Consider the following 21,009-nt stretch of genomic DNA (forward strand, 5'->3'; position numbering starts at 1 on the left):
ATGGCACCTGCAGACAGGCTATTTCCAACAGGAAAGCATCGGCTCCCAGCTTCTTTCCAGGTAGGAAACCAAGGACCAGCGCTGTGGTCACCTTTCCTGCTGCCCTTCCTGTCTAAGTCAGTCCTTTCTAGTACTTTCTGAGCACAGAATTAGCTTATAGAAACTATCATAGCCACTGAAAATCCCGTATAAAGTACCTGGCAAAGCAACAAAGGAGGAAAGTGAGCCCAAGGCTGGGAACAGCCCTTTACCAAGTACGATCAGAGACGGTTTTCACTGGAGCCTCACGATGACCTCGGGAGGCTCGTGGACAGAACCTCTCAGCTCCGGCTCCACCCTTTCTGCCACAAAAAGGCCGGCCCGATTCGAGGAGCGCTCCCTGCTGCAGCCCAGACTACACAGGAGGAGACATGACCCCGTGACCCCACGGGGTCAGGAAAGGCTGGGTGCGAGCGCTGCACGCAGTGTCTCCCGCCCGCCCGTTAATGTTCACGCTGAAGATGGATCAATTAAACCATTAAGCGTCTAAACGGTATAAGTGCAGAGAAAATTCTGGGTTTTCCAAACGTCATTTCTGAACTCTCCAGTTAACCTAATCCAACAGCTAATCACAGCCTGAAATTCCGAAGTTGCAATGGCAGCTCAGAAACCAGAAAGCATCAAATACCACTTGACAATTAATCTAGGTGACTGTTGGGGTGCCACACCAGTCACAGGCCGTGATGAACTCCGCGAACACCTGCAGAAGTCCGTTACGTCATCAGCAACGTGAAGGAGGCGGCTAGGCTGTGTCTGTGATTTATGAAATTGTTTATACACGAACACACGAGATCGAGGATACTTTAATAACGGTGGACACCTGCTATGTTTACACAGGGTTTAGCTGGCGACCACCCACACCCTCCTATGGACCCCTCCACAAAACGGAAGCTGCCCCACCAGAGAGAGTGGACAGCTCAGGCTGCACTCAGGCCTAAATCAGATCAGAAGGCAGATTCTCCGACTGGGGGTTCCGGGGTCCCTCTGACCATGCCGTTGGGAGCATGGCTCCCTGGGGGGACCTCAGAAGTGATGGCCAAGCACAATACAGAACGGCATCTGACAAGGGAGGTGGGGGCCCCCAAGTGAAGGTGCAAGCGCACTGACGGATGCGGAGTGGGTGGCGGGCACGTGGCCGGGGGAAAGGGACGTTGGCACACGGGGGATCTGGGGCGGGAAGTGCTGCTGCAGGGGGCTGGGGTGCTAGCGTTTGATGGAGGAGGACAAGGCCAGGGCTAGCAATGCTGCTTCGCCTGCAGAGCAGGTTCAGTGGTCGGGGAGGCCGGGTTCTGTCCGAACCGTGAGGGAGCCCAGGCTGCTCCCAGCTGAGGGCCTCGCTGCCCCGCTTCCTCGCCACCCTGACAGCAATGCCACGGTCAAATGAGGCACCGTTTACAGTCACCTGCGATTTTTCAGCCAACGAGACTTAGGAAATGTGACAAAACAGTAAGATACATTTAACTCGACACAAATTCGATCGAACCGAGCTGCATCAGTTAGGACCATACTGACCGGGACACTAGCGATCCCAAGGTGACTGTGCAGTACTCGGGGAAGAGGCGGGTGTCGTCCTTCACAGCCAAATATGGAGAAAAGTTCCCCCAAACCCTGGCCTAACTGTGGTGGCTCCCAGAGCCCACCCCTCCTGGCCCGGAAGGCTACTGCAGGGAGAGGTGCAAAGCTGGTCAGTTACTGGCGCCCCCCCCGCCCCCCCGCCGCACTGTCCCTGCCACACGTGAGCCTGTGCAAAAACGAGGGATCAGGACGCACGTGCAGCACCTCCCGGGAGGCCCAATGTGCAGGGTGAGGGGAGCGCCAAGCACCCCTCCACGTCAAGACACTAGTGTGGGTGCCGTCGGAGGCTGAGCGCCCCAGAATTCTCAAACGTTTCAGTCACAACAAATGCCTCAATTCTGGGTTGGGTGAAACTATAATTATAAATCATAAGAAAACATCTTGGCATAAATATGCCACCAAAGGAAATGCGCCAGCTCTCCAGATAGGGTTACTCAGACCATCTGTTTTGTCCTAGAATTTCCTCTAGATTAATCAACAAGCTCTGCTATGGGGCAGACAGAGCTACACACCAAAAGTCAGTGTGACAGGGAGCCGTGGGCGCCCACTGAGTGCTGAAGGCAGGCGTGCTGGGACGCACCAACACTCCCTCTGAGGGACTGGCGCCGAGCTCGAGGCTCAAGCGCCCTGGGGCGCGCTGACAAGCACTGTGATGCCACCTCCCTGCCCTGGGAGGGCAGGACACAGTCTGGACAGGGGCAGGTGAAAAACGTGCTGTTCCGGTGGACTGCTTTTCCTCCAAAGGATCCAGCTCTTTTCGGAAAGAAGGTTGCAAACTGGAGAGGATTTTCGTTCTATGGGAGGGAATGGGGATGAGGTCGCACAGGTAGAGAGAGACCGGCAGTGCAGGCGCCTGGGAAGAGTTCAGAGACTCAGCCACGACCAGGGCACCTGCGGCTCGGCACAGGGGACGCCGAGGAGAAAGGAATCGAGGGGCCTGCCCAAAACTAAAGGGACCCCGGGAACCAGGCGTGACACGTCCCAAGAGTGGCCTGACACAGGGCGAAGGCGCAGCGCCACCTCACAGACCTGGGTCTAGACACGAAAGTGCCACAATAAAAACAAGCGTCAGTGACAGCTAGAGAGAAGGGCCTGACTTGCAGTTCTGACTCTAAGTCTCCGCTCCACGCGGGCTGTGAGGTCGCACCCCGGAGCCGCAGCCACCAGTGCGGCTGGCCCAGCGCCTCGCCTCGCTGCTTGGAGGCGGCTGGCACTCAAACGGGTGTCAGGAGACACCAGGGGGACCGTCCGATGCTGCCCAGTGCCCCCCGCGGGCGCCAGGCGGGGTTCTCCTCTGCCCCTTCCTTCTTCCCTGGAGCATGACCTCACCGTGCTGAGAGGCTTCCTTGTGCAACCGTGAAACCTGCCTGGCAGCTGGGCCCGGACGGGCGTCCTCGCTCAGAGCAGGGCGCAGCTGCCTCAGGCCAGGGCGCAGCCCGGGTCTTACTTTGCACCTGGCACGACTAAAGCCCCTGACATAAGATCCCTCAGAAGGGGAATGTTCGGCATTTGGTTGATAGACTATTTATTAAACGTTTACACGTCTGCAGGTAGAAGAAAAAGGGTTTACTCTCCATTGAACAGAAAACGGTTACCCCCACCGCCCACATCACTGAGTTTGGTTCGACACACACGTTTTTCAAAGACTCATTTACTCACTAAGCCTCAGAGTAACTAGCCATTCCTAGTTACTTAATAAATCTGAAAGTTATAAATGTATACTTCTCTTTCGTTACTCTTTTAACAGTCTATATTTCAAACTTACCCTTTCCCACACTGTCTGAACTGGCTGAAGGCCTACCGTACATCTGGGAAATGGCCACACGTAATAGGTGCACAGAACAAGGAAACCTACACAGTGCGGTTTTGAAAAACTAAATTAAGAAGCCAATCACTAGAAATATCACATGCTGATTTCAAAGTGTCCTCTGAGGAGGCCCTGGTTGGATACCCTAAGGAGACAAGTGGGAGGCTCCTCACTTCAGACGAGGGAGCGTGGCATTCATCTGCTCCATGTCGTGGCCAACGGGAGGGGGTGTCTTCTGAGGAAAGGGTTTATCAATAAAACAGTGTGGGCGCCATCTCTGGGCACACTTCAGAAAGCTACGGATGTCAGCAGACACGGACGGGGGACAGAGGAGAGGCAAAGTGAAGGGTGGGCCAGGCGTCCAACTCCCTCCCCTCAGCCGCAACATGAACCACACTGGCAGCCCCTCCAATACCCCACACCTCCCGCCCACGGGCACCCAGAGAGTAAAACTTGTAGGCTGAGAGTTTCTTCTAGAACACTATTCCTTCTGCTCTGTGCCCGGGGGCAGCAAGAGCAACAGCAGGCCCATCAGCAGGAGAGGGTCTCGCTCACCTTGTCTACCTTCCCCACCTGTACCCTAGCCGCTTAACTTCCCCTCAGCTGTCCAACAGCATCCACAAGGCATGTGACAAATATTCAATAACAAACTGAAACGGATTTACCTGCCAGCCCTTGTCCGCAGTCCTGTAGTAGGGATAATTTTTAGTGATGTGCGTATAAATTCCATTTAGGGTGAGCTGTTTATCAGGAGCCATCGTAATTGCTTGTACAATTAACTGTGCATAGGAATAAGGTGGCTTTGAGTCATCCTGTATTTAAGTTAAAAAAAAAAAAGAGAAAGTATTGAAATTATCAAAATGTTTACTAAATTTACTAAAATTCAGGGTCCCTGGTGTTTTTTAAGTGTTCCTGTGAGAATGCTTCGTCTTCTTTACTATAAAACATAATCAAGAAGGCATTTGGGATATGTAGAGAAAACAAGTGAAAAAATATACAGCAACGTAAAGAAAATGTTAAAACTGTATTAAGATTAAGTCCAAGTGGCAAGAAAGAAAAAAATATGATCAGAAAAGCGCTTCCTCCCAGGCCCTCGTGGGTCCCCGTGTGCACGTGGTAGGGGCGGGGGGGCCACGCGGGGCAGGAGCGCTCAGCACCATAGGGCCCAAGTGAAGACCACTCAGACCAAGAGCGTTCCCCAGGTCCCCAGCCGAGGGGCTGCTCCCGCAGGAAGCCCCAGGCAGCGGTGAGCGCCAGGAGCCAGCCGCGGACTTCCGGTACCAGGGTCTGGAGCAGTGGTGGGCGTGGTGCTGGGGGCAGGCCACCGGCCTCCCCAGTCCCGGCATGCTCCAGGCCACCAGTGGCTCCCGGCCACTGTGATGGCTCAGGACCCCACCATGCACAAGCCCACTGGGAAACAGTCCACACGGGAACCACAGAACATGCACTGACGCAGACAGTAAACTGCAAAAGAACACATTTAGGATCGTACCTGTCAGAGGAGGCCTGGGAACGGACAGCGCGGACACTGATTACAGACACACACAAATGACATAAAGGCGGAAATGGGCAGAAGACAGACAGACGGACTGGGAAGGAAGGCGATGTGTGGGCCCGGACTGCACAGGGCACATGCTGTGCACACGGACTGGTCACCTAGTGGCCCAGCTCCCCTCTTGAAAGGACCTTTCCTGAGCTTGGGCCAGGTCCAGCGCGGCCGCTCAGGAGAGAGGTGTGGCAGCAGACCAAGTGGGCAGCAGGCACAGAGCACCACGCCGTCCTCCTCGGTGTCCCTATGCCGTGTTTCCCTATTATCGTTCCTCTATACACTTTTAACGTTTTTTATTGAGAACTGTAATACAGAAAAGCTCATGATACAGCCAAGGAGACTGAAAACAAATTTTTATAAATTAACCTCAGTACAACCGACACTAGACTAGGTCAAGAGCGAACACAATCCACATCCCAGAAGCTTCCACATGCGCCCACGGCCCACAGCCTCTCCCTCCCAGAGAGGCCACGACTGTTCTGGACACTCAACAGCATCGCTGTCCTGCTGTGATTTGTTACGAGTTTTGCCATCAGGAATGTGTCTTGCACCAACGTGATTAGTTCCGCATGATCTTAATCGGGCAGATGGACACTCATGTCCCCAAGGTGCCCGTGTGCAGGGCTCCTGGCTGCCGTGGGAGGTGGCGCGTGGCCAGGCCCCGTCATTCCCGTGGCTGCGCGGTCTGGTGTGAATACGCCCCGTCTCACGAGCGTGCGGTCGGAGGGACACTGCGGCGTTCTGTTCTGCTGCTTCCACTTAGCAGTGCGGAAAGAGCCCGCCCGCGCCAGCAAACACGTCGCACAGAGCTCCCTGACTCGATCGTTCTTCCCTTATGGGACCTTTAGGGTGCTTTCAATTTTCTGTTTCAGAAACTTTTGAGATTTCTGCCCATTTCCTTTAGACAAATCCGAGAAGGGGAGTTACTGAGTCAAAGAACGAGAGCAGAGCCTGCAGGGCCGCCGTGCGCCCCGAGCGTGGCTGCGTGCACGCGTGTGTTCAGACAGGACGAAGGCCCAGGAATGGTTTGCTGGGACTCACGAGGACCAGGGGTTTCTCTTGCACCCCACTATCTGCTCCACTCTCAGCACCTGGGCCCACAGCTGCCCTGGGAGACCTAGTCCTCAACGACCGAGCGACGTGTTTGCAAGATGCTCGGCCACGGCCAGCCCCACAGCCACCTGGGGAGCGCCTCACTGCCACAAGGCGGCCACACCTCACCAAGGCCCTGGTGGGGATGCTACAGGACACGGGCGACGGGGCGAGGGCAGCTGGCCCCACAGTGGCCCCTGGGTTCTGTTTCAAGCCTACAAAACATTTACCTTCGGGCTGTCTCCACCTGAAGCGTCCTTTTCATTTTCTGGCTGTGAGCTGTCGGCCATCAAACTGAGGTCAGATGGCACCACGCGGCCCGCCTTGTACCCTGACGACCCTGCTCCCCGGGGGCTGGATGGGCAGGAGTTTGCAGCACTGCGGACGAGAGAAGATTGTTCCCATCAGTCTACTGTGCTTCAATAACTGGTTCCGAGTTCCGAGAACAGACTGCAGACGAGAACATCGACCTCTCCTGTGGAGAAACAAACCCGTGGAGCTCACGATCGCCCTGAGCTGTGGAAACTGGGCATTTGCTTCCACGTGTCATCTTACATAACTGAAAAACCAACTCTCAAAGGAAGGAGGCTCACCTATTCCACCCGTGAGGAAATGGCAGCTCAGGACACTTCCGGAACTCACCAAGGGCAGGGCCACATGTGATGGCTCCAGGGCTCCTGCCTGGCAGAGGGACACAGCACACACTCTGCTCGCTCCCTCCGAGGAGCTGAGGACAGTCTGCGGAAGATGCGGCCTCCAGCTACCCTCGAAAGGTCAGGGAGAGTCGGGGCGAGGGCAGCCAGGCTGAGGATGGGGGTGCAGCAGGGGAGGGGACCGCAGACAGACACACACAGGCTGCGGCAGGCTAGTTAGGGCACGGCCAAGGAGGAGGGAGCCCAGTCTCAAACACGCACTTTCTCTCACGGGCTCGGGCTGGGCACCGGGAATGTTCTGACCCCTGATCTCTGCGCTGACTCAAGGCCACGTTCGTCTGTGATAATTCACCGAGTCTGTGCTCCCTTTTCCACACAGCATTAAACTTGAAAGAGAACAAGCTATTGAAATGGAAGGGTACCGAGCTAAGGTTGTTTTAAAAATTCAGTAAGTCATAGGATAGTTTTATGGTTAGATCTCGTTTTGTATGAAAGAAAAAAAAAGACAAGTATTACAAATGTAAAGAAAATTTCTGGAAAAAATACCTACTAAACAGTAGTTGCCACCCAGAAACTGAACTGGCAAGGAAGGGCCGGGACGTGTGGGGGTGGGGGGTAGCCCCAATGCGATGGCTGCACCCTCGGCAGCCCTCCTGAGACCCTCTGCCGTGAGCACACACGGTCAGGACGCGCAGCCACCCGTTCCACGAGCACTGACTGCACGGACTCTCCGTGATCTGAACACTAGCTCACGGGTAAGACGTGTGGCCGTGGCCTGGGAGAGTGGCCCGACCGCCGGGCGATGAGTTTGGAAAAGGCCGGTTGCTCCACCCGCCATCTGGCCCAGCAGGGGCGTGGGCGGGTGCACGCCGGCGACGGCACGACGCAGGTCGTGGGAGAAGAGGGCCGGGGAACAGGGCGGAGACAGAGCAGGGCCAGGAGAGGCTGGGGCAGGGGCTGAAGCCGCGGCCCCACGCCGTGCGCACAGGCTTTCTCCTCTCCCCGCGAACGCCGCGCTCCCCCCGCGCGGGACACACCCCTGGCGGTGGGGCTGCTGGCCCTCGGTCCACACGGCCACAGGCAGACGAGTCAGCTCCCTGGGAGACAAGCGCTTCCTCGGCAGAGCTGGCGTGGACATGAAGGCAGGGAGGAGCCAGCCTGGTGCAGGCGCAGGCGCAGGACAGCAGTGAGCCCACTGGCCACTCATCTGCTGACCCGTGTGCGCGGCGCAGACACCCTTCCGAGGGCGGCTACTGGTGCTGCTCTTCCGAAGACACTGAAGCACCCGGCCGCATGTGAGGCCCAGAGCTTCCTGCGTGCCCTCTGTGCCTTCGCCAGCTCTGCCACACGCAGGGTCAGCACCCGTGGACGACGCGAGCCCCTCCCGGCCTGGTCCATAAACAGACCTGGACAGCGGAGCCCAGATCTAGAGAGAAGCACGCGTTCTCGCGCCGCACCTACGTCCACAGCCCTCACAGCTGAGAAGCCCAGACACATGCTCCAGGCTTCCTGGTGACAGCCGACCAACTGGACTGGTCTGAGCCCTGCTGACGGTCACGGCGAACCCCGGCGCATGGCAGGCTGCACTCAGAGCCACTCCAAGGACACACGCCTGCAGGGGCCCGTGGCTGCTTCTGACCTGACCCTCGGCCTCCATCCCCTATGAGCCTGGTGCAACCTGTTGGCTGTGTGCTGGGCTCCGGGTTCAGCGTGGAGAGTGTGCCCCAAAGCTGCCGTCCCCCACTTCTTGAGGAGCCCAGCCCCTCTTAGGACATCACACGAACACACGTTTGTCACTTCCCTGTAGTCAGACTCTTCAATCCAAAGAGCAAGTCCTCAGAAGCTACAGGAAATTGCAGCAAACTGACTTAAAAATACAAATGAAAACCTAGCTCAGCCTTCAGACCAATATGCCAAATGGTTTGCCCCTTCGATTTATATTCAAATAAAAAGAAACCCTAAGTAAAACCCAGGAACATTTGGGAACTGCACGTTGTAACAGGAAACAGAACGGTCGTTCGGGCACCCTCGATATGGCTCTGCCCACGTCCGCCAGCCCCGGGGAAGGGTGAGGCGTCACCGTGCACTCCTGCGCATCACCGAGACTCACGATGGCGCCTCACAGTCCCAAGGCAGCAGGAGAGCACGAGAATCAGGGCGTGGCCATGTGCACGGTGGCACCCATGCCCTCCCGCCCCACGAAAGCTGCGGTACCTGATGGTTCCCGTGGGGGAGGGCAGGGGGCTGATGAGATGGGCCATGGTGTCTGGGATGTTGATGGTCAGGGGCGAGATATGGGCCTGGACGGGCTTCACCGGGGACTCGAGCGCCTCCTGCTTCTCCCGCTTCTCGCTGGACAGGGCGGTGAACGTTATCTTGATGTTTGTGCTCGGGAACCTGAACGTGCACCTGCGACAGAACAGCCGTGTGAGTGTCCTGCAGGACTGAGGGACGTGGGGTCCACCCAGGGCCGGACGTGGCGCCCACGTGCCCCGAAGGCATGGGGGCCGTCGGGTGTGGCAGAGCTGCCTCGGAGCCCACTCCCAGTGCAGCTCACACGCTACCCGCAGCTGAGGAACGAAACCACGAAGGCAGCTCATGATTTTAACATTCTGGTGAACAAAACATCATTTAGACCAGCCAAACAAGAAAATAAAAAGGACAGCGAACGCAAACACCACTTAATCTGCATTGTCCCTTTGAAAATAAATGAATGTTGTTTTAGGTCTTACAGTAGATTAGAAACAAAGACTGAAATACCACTTAGTACGCATTTTTCTTTTCGAAGCAAATGTACAGGTGTAATTGGGTCATTAAGCAGACAGACAATTTTGTGGCTATTTCTCATTTAAGAAAGAAGTCATTACTTAAAAATGCTATCAGCTTTTTGACTGAGCAGACATAAATCTGGAGGGAAAGGTTTACAATTTAACACCCTGGCTCACCTGTAATATTGCTTCCTTGCCATAACTCAAGTGCACTTATTAAAAACAAAGTAATGCAAGCCGAACGCCTTCACAGAATAAGTTAAAAACAGCTCTAGAGACTCCCAGTCCCAGAGTCTCGATCCCACACCCGTCCCACAGAGCCCAATTCGGGTCCCATCTACAAATGGCTGAAGGACCAGCCGTGGTGCTCAGCCGGCTCTGCCCACCACCCTGTCCGACCTCGCTGCCTGCCAAGGAAAGGCCCAGCACATGGAGGTCACACGTCCCTCCCACTTCCAGGGACGTCACTCGGCAGGGTTCAGACGCTTCCTGCTTCAGGTCAGTCCTCCGTCTCAGTGGACAGAGCAGAGCTTGGCGAGCTGACCACCTCCTTCCTGGCGTCCAGCACCCATGCCCCTCCCCGGCCCTACCTCTCAGGGCTCCTCCTTCAGACTGCCCATGCCCCAGACCGAGGCTCCAGCTTCCGTGCTTCCCTGTCTCACCCGGGCCTGTGACCTTCAATTCCACCCCCGCAAAAGGCTCCGGAACCCACATTTCCCACACTGCAGACCCGTCTCCCACGGCCTTCCCGATGCCCCCTCTGCACGCACACAGGCATCTCTAACGAGACCCCGTGCCAACTCCTCCCCAGCTCCCCTGATGAGGGGGACAGCATCAGCCAGCTGCTCAGGCCAGAAGCACAGGGTTCACCCAACCCACCTGCTAAGCCATCCGCTCTCACTTTCAAAACACGCCCAATGTGCGCGGCACAGACACCCTTCCGAGGGCGGCACCCTATCACCAGAAGCGAAAACGTCTACTCAGCCGGAGACCCTGCTAAGACAGTGAAAACACACGCCCCTTCTCCCTTGTTCAGCTGGTCGGAGAAAACACGTACAAACGACACCTCCAATGAAGGACTCCTAACCAGACTGTAAAGGTCTACCTAAAGACGACAGTCAAGAAAAATAATCCACTTAGAAAACGGGCAAGACTCAGAAAAAACATCTCCCCAAAGATACACGATGGCAAGTAAACACGTGAAAAGATGTTCAACGTCACTAGCCATTAGGGCACCACAAATTAAAACCTCCACGAGATACTGCCAGATAGTGATCAGGATTGGGTGAAATTTACAAGACTGACAGCACCATGGGCCAGTGAGGATGAGAAGAAACAGGCCTGGCCCCTGTCACTGGGGCCACAGGACAGGGCACAGCCTCCCAGGACAGTGGTCTGTCGCTTTCTCCTGAAGTGAGACATGTGCATGTCACAAAACCAGGCAGCTACACTCGGTGTTTACCGGGAGAGGTGAACACTTAGTTCACACAGAAACCTGCACACCAGTGTTCACGGCAGCTTCGTTTGTCACAGCCAACCTGGCAAGTCCCCCACTGTCGTGCAGCAGGAGAACGGTCACACAGACTGGCCCAGCCACACCGCAGACACAGCTCAGCCGCAAAAGGAGCAGACAACTGCTACAGCGGCCACCTGGCAGGGCCGGTCTCCAAAGTTACAGGCTGTACGATCCCAGTCACGTCCCATCGCCGGAACGACAAAACCACAGACGTAGCGAACAGAGGAGGGGTGGCCAAGAGCGGGTGGAGAGAGGGACATCTGGCCCCAGAGGCAGCCCCAGGGGGTCCGCTGTGTGATGGAGCTCTCCGTCTGCACCTCGCTCACTCTGTACACGGGATATGTCACAGAATCACGAAGACACACCAAAAAACCCACGCATGTAAAAAGGTGTGGGAAAGCCCACATACCCACGGCCCCAACGACTGGTTCCCACGCCGCCACCTCGGCCCGCTCCTGCGTGCTGGTCCTCGGCCCCCAGGGACACTGGACAGTGTCTGCAGACAGGCTGCCAGCCCAGGGAGATGCACCCTGGCAGCAAGTGGGCAGAGGCCGGGCAAGGCCAACGCTACACCCCACTGTGCACAGACGGCCACACTGCAGAGCGGGAGCCCAGCACACCCTCTACTACTGCCAGCCCCCGACAGCCCGGCCCCCGCCCGGCCCCCACCCAGCCCTGCTCCCAGGTCCCACCGGTCTGTCTGCACCCAGCAGTCAGAGTGAGCTCTGAAGGGCGCTCGAACATACCAAAGAGCCGGAGGGGAAGCGGCCCGTCCGCCCCGCCCTCGGCTGCCAGGCTCCCTCTGCGCCAGCGCCCCAGAGGCCCCCGCGCACGCTGGGCCAGACCCGACGGCTCGCTCGCCACCCAGGGTCCCCACCTACACCACACCGCCGACCCAAGGGCCTCCCCCTGAGCAGCCAGCGCTCTCCCCTCACCCTGCCTTGTCCTTCGCCTCACTGTGACCACATGACTCTGCCTGACACCTGCATGCACCCACTTGCTGTCACCCCCAGTACGATGCAAGCGCCATTAGAGAAAAGCCCTTGCCTGCTGTGGTCTGGAGCCTAGGAGAGTGCCTGGTACACACAGCAGGCCCTCAGTACAAACTGGCTGAATTAATGAAAAGGCACCCAATTTCATATACTAAAAAGGTAATTAAAGTAAGCAAGTCACGTGAATAAAACAAACAGGAGCCCTACATCCGTGCACCTTGCAACTCTTCATCACGAGCATGAGATCTGAACAATCAACTCCAGGCCTAGAAAAGAAGGCGACTGAGACCACACCGGCCGCACACGACGACCATGGGAGTGAGGGCGCGCGCGCCCCGTCCCCTCACGGGTGTCAGGCCGTTTGCTGGGTTACCTGTCGCATACACCCACAGCAGCTCAGCCAGCGCTTGAGAAGGCCAGGGAGGAAGGTGGAGCCCAGGGGCGCCTGGATCTGTCCTGAGTCCCACACGGCACCGGGACACTGGCGAGGCCGGGGCCACACCGGACAGACGCGGACACCGCACGGCATGGGCACCGTCTCCCTTCTGGGGTCTGAAGTACTGAATCACAGGCACCGATCTGATCCTGCGGATAACAAGGCCTACTCAACATCCTTGCAAACTATTAACAAAATCGACTCGACCGAGAGGGAAAGGCAGATCTCGACTGGCATCGAAACCACGGGAGACGAAGGAAGAATCAAAGAAAGAGAAAGAACCAACGCAACGAAAGATGCCCAAACGCGCGAACTCCACCGCGAGCGGCACTGCGGGAAAGCCCCAATCCAAAAGCAACGCCAGCCTGTGACCCACAAGTCGAAGCGACAATGCAGGTGACCGTGTCTCCACTGAAAACACAACGCCAAGTTGGAAAGAGCTCTCCAGAGTCTGTCTAGAGCAAAGGTCAGAAACACTTTGCATTAAGTGGCAGTCAGTGTTTCTTGTATACCTTCTGCTTATCGCTACCTCTTCACGAAAAATCGACCACCTGCCAGGTGCTTTGAGCCCATTCAATCTGACCCGCCAGCTACATACAAAAGTTACTCGCAGATCCATCCACTGTGCTGGGGCACACACTGCCCAGTGCTGACGGTGCCTGTCACCTCGAAGACAGTGGCAGGAAGGCTGGCCTGGCGGCAGGTTTCAACCAAGATCTGCGAGGTGCCCAGATCTTGCCAGCCGTGTCCTGGGTCCTCCTCACTGCCAATCAGGGAACCACCTAAACACAGCACCAACCTGTCACGAAGCACAGTGGCAGACCCAGGGCTCCCATGTGTGGAAGCCACACGGGACACGGATACTGCTCTTTCCCGTTATGCAGGGGACCCTGTCCCACGTGTAGACTCTGAGCCAGGCCAGCACAGCTCTGACCTCCTCGCCCAGCTCCTGACACGGTGGCAAGACGTGACTCAGGACAAGGTGACGGGTGCCCTCTGGGAGCCGAGGAGCCCAGCAACACCAGGAAACGGGGCCTTCTGCGCCAGCACAACGACAGAGATAGAAGGAGAGAACGCCGACCACGTCACTGAGAAACCAGAACTCGCTGAAAGCTGGATTCATCAACATCGACACTAAAAACGCTTATTAAATCAAATCAAATACGGTACTAGTTTGTCTGCCACACAAACAAAAACCCACACAAAGTGAAACTGGGGCTTACACACTGTTAGCAATGATGGTTTTTAACCAACCAAAAGCGATCCAGGCCAAGAGGCATTATCAGCCTGAATGGAGGCAGCGAGAGCTCAGCCGTCCGCCACACGCCGGCACCAGCACTGTGTCTAGTTTACAGGAGACTCGGGCCAGAACCTATTTCATCAATGTTGTGAAAAGCAGGTGTGTAAGACTCTACTTCTGGATTTGCTGCCAAAAATAGCTAACCCAGATCTCACCGAGATGAAACAGCAGACAAGTAAATCCAAGTTGAGGAGTATTCTACAAAAAACTGGCCTGTCCTCTTAAAAAATGTCAGTGTCGTGGACAACATCAGAGAAGGCCGAGGCACGGACACAATGACAGGAGGACAAAGACAGGAGACCGAGACACTGCTGGACGGGGGCCTCAGTGAGGGACTCGCCCAGCCTAAACACGGCGGCGCTGCTGCCGGGGCCTGTACCGTGGCTGTGAAGGACATTGTTCTAGGAAACGCAGGAGGAAACCTTTTAGAGGTAAAATGCACCACGTTTGACACTTTCGAAAATTTCAGAAAAAAGTAAAGATAAAGCAAGTGTGCTAAATGTTACTCTTTGGGGAATCTGGGAAAATGGGAATTCTGTTCTATTTTTGCAACTTTTCTGTAAGTCTGAAGTAATTTTCAAAAAAAAAAAAAGAATGTGGAAACTTTCAAAATGTCCAGTGCAAAGCTGGACGGTCAGGCTGCGCTGCTCTGGTGAGGCTGGGCCCGGGCCAGGGTGCGAGCTAAGCCACCGTCCCCAACAAGGTGAGCACAGATGCCAAGGGCTGGACACAGCTCTCTCTTCCGGATGTCCAGGTGACTGCACTTTACAGAAGTGCCAGTCCAAGGCCCTGGGCCTTCGCATGGACAGTCTGACGGCCCTGCTCTGGGACACGCCCTCGTCATCATCTGTCCCCTTGTCTACGACATTTCGGAATCCCATCGAGTTCCAAGGACATCTTGTGGGACTGGGACACCTGACAATTATGCTAAGTCAGCTCACTGCAACTCTCAGCAATCCCTGACCGTCCTCTGGGCCATGGGCGCCCCTGACAGCCGGCCTCGGGCTAAGCAGGGGAGTGTGACCCAGTTTGGGGTACAGAGGACAGTGCCACAGCCACATTCGTACCTGTGACCCTGACGCCTGTGTACTTGTTCACCCAGCACAGCTAATGTCGCTGGACTTACCAGTCATGACCCGAGAGGTCGTGGTCTCTGCTGACACCACACTCCACAGGCTCTGAATGTCACCCCTCCTTGGGAGACTATCCAGCCCATCCTAAATGCAGCTACATTCATGAGACAGACACCGCCGAGAACGGGACGCACCCACGGCCCAGGTCGCTGTGCTCACAGCTCGCGCTCCGCCACAGGCAACACGTCACACGCGGCTGATGCCTCTACTCTCCCCTCACTCTGGGACCCAGGTGGAGGTGGTGGCCCCGTTCCTAAGGTAGAGAAGAGGAGGCAGAGGTGACCGCGACTGACGTCCCCCACATCACTTCCCCTAGCTGGCCGTCCCCAGGCATGTCTGGCCAGAGGCACGACGTGAAGCTGCTGACCTGCGCTCAGACGAAGAAATGAGCAGCTGGTTACTCTCCATCCTTCGCCTGTGACAAAAGACAACGATCAGCCCATGTGACAGGGAAGGAATCAATACTCTAATGTCACGATGAGCCAAGGAAAGGCTGCGTTCACGTGAGAATAAGCTACACAGGGGGACCGTGCTCTGAGGACACCGATGACGTGGCATGAGCAACCGCAGTGGCTGGGAGGGTGGAGGGCAGCATAACAGTCCACGTGTGGGGAGAGACGTGGGGGTAACATCAAAGAGGGGACTGGGCGGCAGGAGTGGCCAGAGCAGCCAGGGCGCTGAGCACAGACAGGGAGAGGGCTGGGCCCGCCGGCCTGAGAGATGGTGCTGACGGCCCTGCCGACACCTGTGACCTGTGGGCGCCAATGGAGAGTGCAGGGTGGCTGCTCCCCATCTGGCTCATGGGACTGGGGGGACAGCGGTACCAACTACCACGATGCAGGTGGACGGGGTGGCCAAGTGGACATATGACATGTGAGGTGACTACTACCCTCCACCACAGGGAGACACCAAGTGATCCTTAGTGAAGCCTGGACAGAGACACTCTGCGGTGCCCTCAGCACAGAGCGCGCGCACGCCACGCAAGGGACTCAGCCAGTGGGTCTGGCGGAGAGTGGCGGTACCGCACAGGCATGACACAGACACGGGAGCTAAAAGGGGGGTCCAGTCCCCACTCTGCCATGCCAGCAAGCCACGCTTCCTCCTTAGCTCCCACAGAGACGGAAGGAAAATTGTTCTTTCCGAGGAGGACTGAGCCAAAGAGGCACTTCGATGGGCCTAGCGCGCCCTTCATCCTTCTCTCCAGCCCCCTCCAGCTGACAGAGGCGGCACCGGGGCCCACACCCCACCCTTCGTGCCCAGCGGTCCGTCCAGCCCAATCTGTCAGTGGCTCGCGATGCCTTCCCCAAGGCACAAGGAGCAGGAGCAACACCCACGCTGCTGGCCAGTCCTGCTCGGGGCCACCAAGCTGAGGCTGCCACCACCGTCGGTCTGACAAGGCCCAGAGCCCGCCGGGCCCACCTGCAGCCATTTATATTCGAATCTGTGTCGTGAGTGAGGTCGACGGGACAGTGGGACCGGGGCTGGGGGCCTCAGCTCGCCCTCGTCTTGCCTCCCACCGCCCTCCCTCCCCCATAACCGTCCTGTCCTGTCCAGGGCACCTGCGGAGTCTGGGAGGTCTGCACTTTCCTCTGCCGAAGAAAGCTCGGTACTAATGACAAACTAAAGCGCCACGACAGGTTGAGAGAGGCCGCGAAAGACATGGAAAGCTTTCTCCTGCTTTCTTAGCCCGCATTTCCACATCGTACGGGACCCCATGCACTACAGAGCTGGCCCTGGACCCTAAGACACCGGACGTCAGGGAACGGCGCACCTGCACAGGCAGACATGCTTCTGTACCCACGGGCCAGGACGCCTGGATTCCAGAAACACTCCTGACCCGATTTAGGAAGCCGGTGTTGGGTTTTCCAGCAGCCCACGTGAGAGCAGCTTCACCGGTGGCTGCCCGGCGCTTCTGAGGCTTCCTTTAGCTTGGAGAAGAATTCTGTTTGTTTTTCTGATGGGGACTTCCCATCCGCTGTGCTGAAATCCCACTAACGAAGGTGCTGGAAAGAGCCGCCCTGTCCAACACTGTGTGTGGCCACTGCTGTCCGGGCAGAGGCCAGTTTAGCAAGCGCCAGCCTGGGCCCGACGCCAGACCAGGACGACGGTGGCACTGAGCATCAGTGCAGCCGGCTGTGGCACCTTGTGCTTCCAGAAGACCTGTAAAACGCGGACGAGCTCTACTCTATCGCTCAGTCACTCGGGACCTGTTCTAGACGACAGAGACGTCCCCTGGGCGAGAGGAATAACCCCGCCGGCGTCTCACCAGCGGGATGGGACGGCAGGCAGTGGGCTGAGCATGCGGCGGGCGCTCCACGAGAAGCCTCTGCCCCGAGGGGCACTGCTCTTAAGGTTACTCTGCCCCCACACTGCCCGAACAGCAGTGCGGGAAAGCGAAGCAGCCTCCCAAGACGGACACCTTGCCTGCCTCAAGTGCCGAGAGAAGCCGGGCGGTGGTGCTCGGTGCCCCCCGCTACCGCTGGCGAGCAGCGGCCTCCGAACAGCTCCACTGTACCCCTCCTGCTGGAAAACTAAGCAGAGGTCGATGTACAAATATTTACAACATATGAATAATACACCAAGAAATGGAAAGGTAAGGAACAGAATGGGAGAAATATTCACAGCACAGAAATCTCACAAACGACTTGTGTTCAGGATACACAAAGAACTCTTAAAATTCAATAATAACACAAACCACTCACTAAAAATGGTCAAACAGGCCCTCAGGAAGGAAGATGTGGGAATGGCTAACGATCACGTGAGAAGATGCTCACTGCTGTTCGGCACCCAGTACGGGCCCACAGGACAGCTCACACCAGACCGGCAAAGCCAAGTGTGACAAGGATACCGAGCGACAGGAACTCCCCCGCACCGCAGGCAAGGACATGAAACAGTGCGGCTGCTTTGGAAAAGTCAGCTTCTTAGTATGCCGCCACTCCACCTCTCAGGCATCTGGGCACGAGGAAGGGGAGCAACTGTCCACACAAACTCTCATTCACGAATGTTCACGGCCGCGTGATTCGTGACGGTTCGTACTGGAAACCGCCGAGGCGCCCAGCAACAGGTGTGTGGATCAGCCGCTGGGGGTACGTGCAAGCAAGAGACTCCTCAGACACCGCTCAACGATCACAAGCATCCCGAACGAGCAACATGGATGAATCTCAAAAACACGTTAATAACAAGAAGCCAGACCGAAGAGTAGACACAGCATGATTCAACTCATAAGAGATCCTAGAAAAGAGACAATCAGTCCACGGTGACGGAGAGCACGCCAGTGGCTGGCTGGGGCTTTTACAATGGGGCGATGAGGCAGGACGAAGGTTTAGGAGGTTAAGGTTTTGGTTACACAAATGCATTCATTTGTGGAAACTCTCTGAAAAGTACCCTTTAAAAATAAATAGCCTTGTTTTATCCTATGTAAAGTATATCCTAAAAAGGTTTACTTGAAAAGAAAAAGTCTTGCAACAATATACTTACCTGTATAAACAGTACTTTACCACATATGGTAAAGCACAAAAACAGCAACCAAATGGGATGAGAAAAATAACCAGAAGCGTATTTTCTCCCTAAACCCTAAAAGCTCACGTAGATCTCTTTCTGGGGTGCACACAGACACTTTGGAGAAAATGTACTTCTGTTTTACTTGTGAGGTTCCAAACACAAAGAATATAATGTCTAGGACTGTGGGGGCTTTTTTCCCAGTTTTACTGAAATATAACTGGGACAAGGTGCACGATGTAATGATTTGATACCTGTATATACCGCAAAATGGTTTATTACGATAAGGGTGGTTACCATCCATCACCTCACAGTTTCGATTTTCTGCCTGTGCGTGGAGAGGACTTGTAAGATCTACTCTCTCAGCAACGTACAGGCGCACAGCGCAGCACTGTTGTCTGGAGTTGTGACCACGCCGAACGCAAGGTCCCCATTCCTGCCCGACTTACAGCTGAAGCGTGGACCCTCTGACCACTCTCACCGCCCCCTCACCTCGGCCGTGGCTTTCTGTCGCTACTAAGATGCAGTAAGTGGTCACCGTACTGAGCCCCTCACCAAAAGGTGACTTTCCACACGTGTCTGACACTGGGGTAAGGCATTTCATTCTCAGGGCGCTTTATAAAAATACTAATTTCCACTCACCGAGCAGGGAAACAAAGCACCCCCGGAAGGAAGCGCGAAGGCCTGCCTTCTGCCGCGAAGACGAGCACCGTGCACGCAGAGTCCCACTTACCAAGTGAGCGGCTCGCTGACGGGTCCCCTGCCCAAGCAGCAGGAACGTCTCAAAACACAATGTCGCGTGGCCAGCAGGGACACGGAAAGATCCTCAGCCTCACTGGTCATCAGAGAAATGCAAATTAAAACCGCAAGCCATTGCCGCTACACACACCCCCACGAGGAACCCTGAACGGAAGAGCGGAACCGCCAGCGTCGACGGGTGTCGACTGTACAGAGCGTCCGAAGGGGCCGCACCCCCGAAGGCAGACGCGTGCCCGTCCCGGGAGCCACAGAGCACACCCAGCACCGCCACGGCCATCTCGACAGAGCTTTCAATGGGAAAAGTCTTCCCACTTCAAAACTGGCTGTGAAACACTCCGAGTATTATCCATTCTAAACGCCCAAAATAAAACGACCCAAATGTCCCTACGGAATATCAAATGGTTGTACGTCCACAGCACTGAACACAGCACTTTACAGCAAGGAGAACGAATGATCCACAGCTAAGAACAAAACTGGGCTAATCTCCCAAACACTGTGTTCGGAGAAGCCGGCACCACCCCCTGAAGTTTGTGGGAGCCACGTACACGGGGTCCAAAGTGAACAGAACCACCTGAGGCTGAGACCTCAGGATAGCGGTTCCACGGCTGGGAGGGCGCAGGGAGGTTCTGGGGTGCTGACGATGCATGTCCCTTAACCGGGGGCAGATGACACCGCGGGCCAGCTAGGAGAGCGCTCCAGAAGTGCAGCTGAGAGGCGCTGAATGGAGAGCCACGTGGGAGGAGGGAAAGGGGCGCCCGTGAGACATGTTCGGTGGGTGACAGGACAGACGAGCAGTTCTGGAACTCAGAGGGGACTGAGGAGAGGCGAGCGGCCGGCGCAGACGGGCACCGAGGCTGCGGACGGGGAGCTGCTGCTCTGAGTTCCTGAGGCGGCCACCTGCCGGCGCCCCCTCTCTCCGACCCCGACGCTGGCCTGCGAGGGCCACCGAACGGGTCCGCAGCCCCTCGCTCACAACTGCCACAGAGCGAACAGCTCCAGAAACCTGACCTGAAATCGGCGGGTGGCCAACGCGACCTGAACCGAGGAGCTATTTCTAGCCTTTAATTACCCCACTTAGAACATCCGTGCGCCTCTCGACAGGCGCTCCGGCGTGCCCAACGGCAAGGGGCGCGCGCACTGGCCCACTTTCCTCGGACCCTGAAACGCCGTGGGCTCCCGGGTGGTGGGGGGCTCCGCGTGTCCCGTCCTGCCTGCGGGGCCACGCGCGATGCCCTGCCCCAAGAATCTCTCCAAAAATGTTCTAATTTGTTTAAGGGGAAAAGAAATGGCTTATCTTAAAAAGAATAAACCCCATAAGCTACTGTCCAGAGGAGAATATAATTGGTATTTTTGTTGTCATTAATAGGCAATAAATGCACAGAGCATAATTAGGAAAAGCAACCCTCCTTCATTTTTAATAAAGGAGGGAGAAAAGCTTTCTCTGTGACTACAATAAAAATCTTAGCTAACTAAATAATTTCTTTGCGATGAATCCGATTTTCTTTGCTAATCAGAACGTCAGAGACCTGAGGAATCGAGTCGCCGTCACTGTCCTTGGAGAAGGGCCGGCTTGGACGGAACACGGCAGCTCGGCACTCAGAAGCCACGCGGCGCACCAACAACCGAGTCCACGTCGCTTCCCGTTCCTCTTCCGGAGGAGAAGGGCAATCCTCAGATTTTTGAGAACTGGAGATTATTTTAAAATTCTTATTCCTGAGAGTTAAAAGGCAGTGACATTACCTATTGATGGGCACAGTTGCCACAATATGTGGACACACCCTATTCAAAGAACCAGATGCAGCATTTAAACTGCAAGATTAAATGTTCTGTGTCAAAAGCAAAATGCAAAGTAAGAAACATCTACCTGCGTCATCAAAGCTCTTCAGCCTATT

The 21,009-nt window shown here is 56.0% G+C and overlaps 1 protein-coding gene across 4 annotated transcripts in view; it reads right to left on the reverse strand.

The window, feature by feature from the left end:
* Positions 1-21,009, reverse strand: part of FOXK2 (forkhead box K2) — a 44,256-nt gene that overhangs the window by 7,468 nt on the left and 15,779 nt on the right. For all 4 annotated transcript variants that reach the window (XR_005652114.1, XR_005652113.1, XM_039859424.1 and 1 more), the window contains exons 2-4: positions 8,930-9,124; positions 6,293-6,440; positions 4,087-4,233 (exon numbers count right to left, since the gene is read on the reverse strand). Coding sequence is in view for 2 of the 4 variants with exons in the window: in XM_039859424.1 (XP_039715358.1) it covers positions 4,087-4,233; positions 6,293-6,440; positions 8,930-9,124 (490 nt within the window). In the remaining 2 variants the exon portion in view is untranslated. The remainder of the gene's footprint in view (positions 1-4,086; positions 4,234-6,292; positions 6,441-8,929; positions 9,125-21,009) is intronic.

This window comes from Pteropus medius, unplaced genomic scaffold (genome assembly GCF_902729225.1).
Source record: "Pteropus medius unplaced genomic scaffold, Ma_sr-lr_union100, whole genome shotgun sequence".
NCBI classification, from domain to species: Eukaryota; Metazoa; Chordata; class Mammalia; order Chiroptera; family Pteropodidae; genus Pteropus; species Pteropus medius.